The sequence below is a fragment of the Branchiostoma floridae genome, chromosome 7 (assembly GCF_000003815.2).
Source record: "Branchiostoma floridae strain S238N-H82 chromosome 7, Bfl_VNyyK, whole genome shotgun sequence".
Classification (NCBI taxonomy): domain Eukaryota; kingdom Metazoa; phylum Chordata; class Leptocardii; order Amphioxiformes; family Branchiostomatidae; genus Branchiostoma; species Branchiostoma floridae.
Genome location: NC_049985.1, coordinates 12637878 through 12646832, shown reverse-complemented (window position 1 = coordinate 12646832; position 8955 = coordinate 12637878). Strand labels below are relative to the sequence as shown.

The window sequence follows — 8955 nt, the reverse complement described above, 5'->3', positions numbered from 1 at the left end:
AAGTGCTACATCTGTATCAAGGTGAGTTGAAAGAAGCGGTCATTAAGTACCTCTCCAGATTAGGATAGTTGCACATGTCGTGTGAAAGCGGTCCTCATATTAGAGCTAAAATATTTGCCACAGAAAGGATAAGCACCAAATAGAGCACCAAATCCACAAAGTACAAACAAGCCATAGTATGTTAACATTTAACAGTCACTTTTGCCTGAGCCTGGCCAGATCTGTTTTTCTCCTGTCGTCTAGATGTGCCTCGATGACTGTTCCGAAGTCGTCTCTCCCCAACAGCTGATACGCCAGCGGTAACAGGTTCCTGATGACCTTGTGGAAGAAGTGCGACCCGTAACAGAACAGGTCTATTCCCAACTCGTACCCCATCCCGTAGTCACACTCGTCATTCGCAAACTGCACCAGAGTGATGATTTCCTGCAGGTCGCCGAAATGTGTCATCCGCTCATCGTCATCCTTTGCCTCAACGACTTTCTTCAGCATCTTCTTAAGATCACCTATGATGAATAGAATATAAGTTAACTACAAATGTCTCTTTTCTTCTAAACCTTCAATGCAAGTCATTTCAGTTTAACCTTAAGCATGATATTTAACACCAAATCTATATTGGTTATTAGGCGGCAGAAAGAGGGTAAGGAAGGCTACTGATAATTCACTGCATGTTTCACTTCAAAATACTGTAAATTGTGAAATGTTTGTAGTGATTTTATTTTCATAGTTTTCACAGTGACCTTATGCAGTGAAATCCTAAAACTGTGAATAGGTGATTTCTTTCTTTCTATGTTACCAAAGTGCAAAAACCTACAACAAAAACCATTGCAAAAGTACATGCTAATGCATTTACAGCACTGTTCAAATGACAGGTGAAATGTGGAAGCAATAGAAACAGTGGTTGTAAGACGTCCTTACCATCAGTCTCAGGGAGCTCCCGGTAGCCCACCTCATTACTGTCCAAGGGCACCACGATTCCAGCACCATGGAACGTTGGGGTCACCATCTGTGAACAAATATGTAAAAACAAAACCTGTAGTTGTCTTCTTTACATGTGACGATTCCATCTGTTTTTAACACAGGTTAACAACAGATTAACAGTATTATGTAATAGTGAAACACTAAGTGTTAAATCTTGAATCTGAAGTTCTGAGTAGACATAATTCCAGATACTGACTTTTTCTAATTATTCCCCTAGAAATCTAAACACGACTTACCTTCTTCCGTCTTCCCTTGAAAGATGCAGGTCGTTCCTCGAGTGAGTACCCTCCCTCCTTTGCCTGCTGTTCCAGTTTGACAGACAGTTTGTTCAACCCTTCTTTCTTCTTCTTGTCCTTGGTTTGTTTCAAGACTTTGTTGAGATGTAATCTAGAAATTAAATGAAAAAATTAGATGGCACTTAAACAGGCTACATACACCTGGTTGACATACCAAGTGATTAAATAGTGAGTGATTAGGATTTAGCACTTTTTGCTATCTTTTTTTCAGTCCATGTTGAAGGCCCAGTGGCCAAATTGCTAGGCAAGCGGAGAGAGGTCAAGATTTCAACTCCAAGCATTCCAGGATAGACGTTGTGTCCCTGGGAAAGGCACTTTACAGGACAATCCACCCAGGTATAAAAATGTATTGTACCTGACCTTTGGTGGGGAGGTAAAAAAATGGCAGGAGAGTTATGGGCTCCAATACCATTCCCTACATAGAGAGGGATAACAATCCACTGTCCCTAAGACCTCAAATAGGCTACACTGCCCTTTTCAAACTGTAGCAAGAGGGCTTAAGACAAGATACAAGTAGAATAGACATACTTGACAGCTGCAAACAGGTTATCTCCCTGGGGGGAAATGGTGTGGTTCTTCTGGGCATGGTTGGAGGCTACAAACACTGGTTTCTTGTTAGGTTCATCTCTGTAATAGAAACAACACATCTTACACAAGTGCAAAGAACATTAAGTATTGTAAATCTTCAAACTTCTGTGTTGGGTCCATTTCACTGTGACCTCTCCACCATGAGTCCATAACACAATTAATATACCTTCCTTGTATGACTACTGTACATCAGAATTGTTTTATGGAGAATTTAAAACACAGCAAAAACCTCATTCTTCTTTCTGCTGTGAAACGAAACCACATTGGAAGCTAACACATGTACAGTGTCACAATGGGTTTTTATGACACTACTTATAAGGAGGGTATGTCCATGCATTTCAATATATAACGCTCATCAGCACATTGTGCTACATACACATGTACATCATGGTAGTGTATTATCATCATCATCATCGCGGGCTGCTTGCCCGGACCAAGTCCACCCTCTCCTTCTCCTTGTATTATAGTACAAGTAATAGGGTACGATAGTTACAGCCCATAACTCGTCATATACCTGAAGTAACCAATATGATGCTGTGTCTCGTCATCTCCCTTTATGACAGTTAGGAACTCAGGTGGGTCGTAGAAGTATCTCCAGTGCAGGAGGAAGTCTGCATCTTGAGCACCTTCTGTGACCACCTTGTCAGCAAGGAGATCATAAGGACCAACAAGCTCCAGGCCCAGTGCGTCGTCCAATGCTCCTATAAAGGAAAATGTACATGAAAATCAAGGTCTCAACTTCTACGACACACAGCATAATCAAGCTGAGTAAGGGACCGTACGGCGTTTAGTGAGGGGGGAGGGCCGGTCGCCAGAGGGTCGGGTCAAAAAATTTTTGCATGGCCCTCCCCCCAGGTAAATTTTTTTTTGCTAGGCCCTCCCCCCAAGACAAAATATTTTTGCTTGGCCCTCCCCCCTCCTATCAAATTTGAAAAAAAATATTCAAGACGCCAATAAAACACTGCGCTCCCGCATTTGGAAATGTGCTTTGCGTCATACTTTTTCATGATTTTCATCGAGAAGCAGATCTCTCACCGCTAGTAAAAAAAGGAAAACAGAATGGCACAAAATATCTGCTTGATAGAGGGATAAATATCTGCTTCATAGAGGCATAAATATTTGCTTTATAGAAGCTATTTCATTGTTTTGATATTAAAACAACACCTAAAAAGCATTTGTACCTGGATTTCTAGTAGATTTGCGCCACGAAGCGGCGCGCGCCCCGCTCCCTAAATTTACGTATTGCAAGCTCGCGGGCCTGAGCGACTTGACGGAAACTATTTTCAATTTGCATATATTTTGGACTTTTTCTTGGTTCTGTGGTGGTAATAACTTACGGTAAATCGGGGGGAAAAAATGAAAACCAAAACGACAGCACGATTCGACTTCCAAAACTGTAGTGGGGAGGGGGCGCCGACGCGTGACGCTGATTTTCCCACGGCGGGGTAAGACCAGTCGCCTCTCTCTAGCCGCCGGCGGGCGCAGACATCTGGGCGGGTGTGAGACCGCAGACTTGCAGGAGATCTTTTAGAAATGCCACGCTTTTTTTGCCACGATTTCCTGCATTGCTTTTTTATGGGAAAATTTGCTGGTTAGATGACATTTCTATGAAAAAAAAATACGAGGGTTTCAAGTTTTTGAGAACGACGTTCCGAACACCATGTTTGGCGCCAAAGGCACGAAGAATCGCAAGGTAGGTCCGGGAGAATTTTGAAATCTTGACCCTCTTAAAAGCTATTTCCTTCAGTTTGAGGAGATATTTTGCTGACAAACAAAGCTAACTTTAATAGCATTCCAATTTAGAAATACAAAATTAAATCCCCCCCAAACACATTATCACGATGTCGGTCATCAAAGGCGCGAGGCCGGTCACGTCAAAAGGGATCCAGGGAAATTTGCAAATATTTACCCTCGAGCTCTGAACGCCATTTCTTACATTTTGAGGGCAATAAGACAGGGGTAAATTTTGCTAGCAGACTAATCTAGAGTTTAATAACATTTCTGTACGTGAAGAAGGTTTTCGAGGGCGTCATGCATAAGCCCCGCCCCCTCCCTTTCGCATTTTCACTGTATCCCGAGCGCCAACCTCGGGCGATCCCTTGCAGAGGTCCAGAAAAATTTTGAAACCTTGACCCTCTGAAACGCCGTTTCTTGGATTTTAAGGGACATATTTTGCTGGCAGACCAAGCTATTTTTTTTGCTTGGCCCTCCCCCCAAGTAAGAAAAAAATTGCTAGGCCCTCCCCCTGGCAAAATATTTTTTTGCTTGGCCCTCCCCCCCCTGGCGACCGGCCCTCCCCCCTCGCTAAATGCCGTACGGTCCCTAACATTAGCATATGCAAATGAGGTGAAGCCAAGATGTCCGACACTATTAAACAGAGATGACTGTACCACTGTTTCAACTTCCTACTGCATGTCAGAAAACAGCGAAAAACAAGCCATTGATAAACAGCCACCCAGAAGGACAACACAGGAGGATATGGAAATCCTAGAGATATACTAAGAAAGTTCTGATTGGTTGATGTGTAGACACTGTTTCTGTTTCTGCACTATTTACAGGATGTCTGCACTAGCAGCCAAGGTGAAATGCGTTTCATTACTACGGCCGTGTGGCACGTTGGTACACCCGATCCCTCGATCTCTGAAGTTAAGCAACGCGAGGTCCCATCAGTTCTTGGATGGGAGACCCCCAACCAAGGACGACCGGATTTCTGTAGCCTCACGAAGCTTTCCACAAAATCGTCTTCTGGGAGGGATGTAAAACGGGGGTCCTGTGCTCGAGGAGGTGCCTCCACCACGTTAAACAGTCTCATTACTCATAATTTGGGTGGCAAAATAGTGATTATTATTATAACGTCACACTGACCTGCAGGATTTGTTGCATCCAGAGTCTTACAGAAGTCCCAGAGCTGGTAGAAATCATCAGGCAGATCAACTTTGAACTTGGCCTTTAGATCATCATGAAGTGCAGCTAAGGGGTGGATCAATACTGGTTTAAAAATCATAAGAAAACATCATGTCAAGTATGAGACCCATTAATGTACTGTATGCCTTTGGGGGTAGTTACTTTGCATTGAACCATGATATGAAACTTTCAGCACACTACAGTCCGATCAACAGAGGGATTCAAACTACAAACCTGTTCTGGTGCCACTGTCGCCTCCACCATCGTCTGTCTTAGCTTTCTTCCGCGGGGGTTGAGCAGGTCCGGATTTCTTACTCTGTGTGTTCATGGCAGACAGGCAAACCGTGAACGAAATGTTCTTGCAATGCTCTATCGACTAGAAAACGTATTGGAAGCCTTTAACCCTGGGCTGTTGCTTCTAAACGTTCTCTTCTAAATGAACCAACAAATCATGATGGTAGCAAATTATAACGTGTTTTAATCACAGCAACTCAAGCAAGGAACTTTTCAACTGCTTCAGTTCAACGTAAGCGTTTAGCATTACGTTATTGCATCACTACAGCATTTGAGCGGTGTTTCTTAAGCTCTGACAAATGTGACTCGTACACAAAAAGCTTTAAATCCGCGCCAAACGAATTTTCACCACACATCAAGCGTGGACTCACCTTCTTGTCCGCCATGTTTCATTTCCCGCGAAAACTCCCTTACAAAGATCTAAAACAGATTCTGTGATTGGATAGCTGCTCTCATCATCAGTCAATCCACACACAGAATACAAAGACCTAGCATCCCGGTTTACTTCCGCTCCCACAATGCTTTGTACTTCCTCTTTCTTTCCTCCATTGCTCTAGAGGTAAGCTTGATACGAAATCACCACACAATCCTTCTAATATTTAGCCAATTTAGAATCATCAGGTCTGAAAAACGTGCAAAACTAACAGAAAACATTATAACATCGATGTTGGTATCGTTCTTTTTTGTAAAACCGTATTGATACGAAAGCTTGGAGGCCGTGATTTCAACACTCGATCACGGACCGATTTCCAACATGGCGACATGGACAAAATTTTACTCTTATTTTATTCCCCACAGAATGTACAACACGTAGAGATTTGTATGTGTTTACGCCTTAAGATCTTGCCAAGACATAACTTGTTTTGCGTACATAGTAAAGGAGAAAAGGCACGTCAATACCGTAAGGCGAAGTTAACTACGGTTTCTTCTATGACAGAATTATCTATAAGTTAACGTTTTAGAATAATTTATGAACGAGATGTTGTTAAATATCTGCTGCAATAGGTTAAAATGAAAGTACAGCAATGACTAGTTCTGTTATGTTGGTACTTCTGTTATTTAATTTATGTTTTGGAGAACTGTCGAGATTTGTTTGTATATGTTATGTTGCATATACTATGACACGTCCTATGATCTAGATGGTCTAAGCAAGTCGTGTCATAATTTGGGAGAATGGGAATGTTCATCACATCAATTTCAACATCTCGTCACGCACTTATTAATAGTCAATGATATTTAACAATTTAACATAAGTGAACTGTGAAGTGTCACCACAACAAATTTGGGTAACTTATGTTACAAGCTGCTATTTGAATGTGATGTTGATTTTTACATTTTTTATATAGCCATGAGGACCATCAAATCAAGCGAGGAGGTGAAGATCCCCGACGGGAGTAAGTATTCAAGCCACGTTTTATGTATTGTTTTTCCTCATCTTTTTCTCAACCATAATAACTTACTAAAATTGTAAATACTTAAGCTTTAAAACCTTGTTAGCGAGAGGGATTTGCTCTGAGTATGAGTATGTTTTTCTTGCTTGATTAAGTACAGTACATTACATCAACATACAAGAATATCTGTTACATGACAAGTACTGAATTTTGGATATTAGCATTCCTTTAATCAAGCAAACTTTCAGGCTTCAAATATATGAATGTGAACATTTGAAGAATGGCTAACAACTTTTTAGTTAAACAAGTTATTCTTTTTTTTATTCCAGTCACCGTGAGTGTCAATGCCCGGGTGGTCACTGTGAAGGGCAAAAGGGGAACCCTGAAGAAAAGCTTCAAACATCTCAATGTAAGAATCACTTCAACTTTTATATTATACTATAGCTCTTAAAGTCGTAAGGTAACCCATGCAAATTTTTGTATAGGAAACAAAGCTTTACAGTTTGTGTATCCAAAGACGTTATATGACGCTATATTTCATATATAACTTATAAGTGCCTTTACCAAGGGTATAAGACCAATGACATAGCAGCAGATTTGAACCTTCGGGCTCTGGGCCAAACACCCTGCCTTTTAAGTCATACAATCCCCAAAATGTTGTATGTTAGCATGACAGTGACTAGTAGATAACTACAGATATTTGAGATATTTGAACACAGTTGTTCTGGTCCTATGCCTACAGTACTAACTTGAGCCTTCCCCTCATTAGGTTGAGATGAAGATGCTTGGCAAGAAGAAGCTGCAGGTTAAGAAGTGGTTTGGAAACCGTAAGGAACTGGCCTGTGTGCGGACTGTCTGCAGCCATGTTAACAACATGATCAAGGGTGTCACACTGGTAAGAACCTTTTCCAGGGAGACAAAGGGAAGTTGGGAAAGGGAAGAGTGGGGGGGTTGGAAAATCGGGCATAGGGGGTGTGTGGGTGAGAAGAACAGATTGTTCCACTCACTCGGGGAAGGACCCCTACTCTTTTCGGTAACTGTGGTGAGTTCTTGAACTTAAACAAACCAAACCAAACCTATTTGAGGTGTGACTCCCCAAACACTGGACTTATCCAAGGGATGTCACTGAAGCTAGATACTCATTTCCACATGAGTGAAGAAAGTCGTGTTCAGTGACTGAAAAAAGGGTACAAGATCAATGATGTATCAGAATATTTGAATGACACCAAAGAGTTCGGGGACAAACACCGTGCCTTTAAGCTGTACGATCCCAAAAATGTTAACTTTGCATGACTTTATAGCTTTCCTGTCTTTTTTCCCCTTTTTATCTTACTCTATCTATTAATACATTTCCTCCTCGAACGAGTCAATGACGTATCTGCCATTATTAGGGTTACCGCTACAAGATGAGGTCAGTGTACGCCCATTTCCCCATCAACTGCACCGTGTCCGAGGGGAACTCCGTCCTGGACATCAGGAACTTCCTGGGTGAGAAGGTGATCCGCCGCGTGAGGATGAGCGAAGGCATCAAAGTCATCCTCTCCACAGCCATGAAGGACGAGCTGTACCTGGAAGGGAATGATCTGGAACAGGTCTCTCGCTCAGGTGTGTAGGAATCTTTCTTTAGATTCATCTGGCTACTTCTTTGTAAGGCATGCTGTGACGTTTAAAACACAGAAAATTGGATACGGTGATGGTGAGTTCCAGGGCTCTCTCCAGCTTAAATTTTTTTCCGCTCATTCTTTGGGAGTCCATGTTGTTGATTTTCCTGGATAAATATGTCATTTTAAGCTTGTGAAAGTACAATTTCAACAGTAAGTTTCATGTAATTTTTGTCATTATGTTCCGTCCTAAAAAGCAGATTTCCGTCCCAGGACGGAAGGACAGGTCCCTCGAGACATCCCTTACAGGTCCTTTAAACAGGTCCAAGATATTGATGGAGAGCTAATAGTGCCATAGTACTTTGGTTCTTTGCTTTGTGCAGTTTTCATGCCATCACAAGTTTTGATAGACGTATCTGTTTATCTCCCCAACAGCTGCCCTTGTCCAACAGAGCACAACTGTGAAGAACAAGGACATCCGCAAGTTCTTGGATGGAATCTACGTCTCAGAAAGGACCACCATCGAGGAGGCCGAAGACTAGACATTTCCATACATAGGAGAAACTATGAAATAAAACTGTGAAATACCCAGTCTTTTTTTCATCACTTTGTGTTGTTATCTTCACATTGACAGTTGAGTTGACAGTACTTTTTAGTGCAAAGGCTGTCAAATTACATATGGTAGGTGGGTGATGATTTAACAGGAAGATATATGTAGTGCAGAAGTTCTGGTTCTTGAAGTTCAAGAACTAATACTCTACACAACAAGTCTGCCATTGTTAATGATATTGGTATCCCAAATATCAGGATACATGTAGTTTAAGAAACTGGATAGCTTATGTCTATTGCAGCAGCAAATATTAAGTGCCGGAAGATATCCAGCTGATACTGCTGTAACCTGGT

At 41.8% G+C, this 8955-nt stretch overlaps 2 protein-coding genes across 3 annotated transcripts; one reads left to right on the top strand and one right to left on the bottom strand.

Annotated features, from left to right (window-relative positions):
• Window positions 1-184: 184 nt before the first annotated feature.
• Window positions 185-5558, bottom strand: LOC118419813 (histone PARylation factor 1-like). 2 transcript variants are annotated; one of them, XM_035826417.1, is made up of 8 exons: window positions 5432-5558; window positions 5001-5082; window positions 4728-4832; window positions 2377-2563; window positions 1803-1901; window positions 1215-1365; window positions 916-1003; window positions 185-503 (listed from the first exon to the last, which is right to left on the bottom strand). In XM_035826417.1, the coding sequence occupies exons 1-8, from the start codon at window positions 5444-5446 to the stop codon at window positions 196-198; spliced, it is 1035 nt and encodes a 344-aa protein (XP_035682310.1). In that variant the 5' UTR covers window positions 5447-5558; the 3' UTR covers window positions 185-195. The 2 variants fall into 2 exon arrangements, with proteins under 2 accessions (XP_035682310.1, XP_035682312.1); XM_035826419.1 differs by having other exon boundaries at window positions 4728-4829.
• On the top strand, window positions 5525-8643 carry LOC118419814 (60S ribosomal protein L9-like). The gene is made up of 6 exons (XM_035826420.1): window positions 5525-5619; window positions 6407-6454; window positions 6781-6860; window positions 7221-7346; window positions 7843-8056; window positions 8488-8643. Exons 2-6 carry the CDS (start codon window positions 6409-6411, stop codon window positions 8592-8594), a joined length of 573 nt encoding a protein of 190 aa, XP_035682313.1. The 5' UTR covers window positions 5525-5619; window positions 6407-6408; the 3' UTR covers window positions 8595-8643.
• Window positions 8644-8955: the final 312 nt, after the last annotated feature.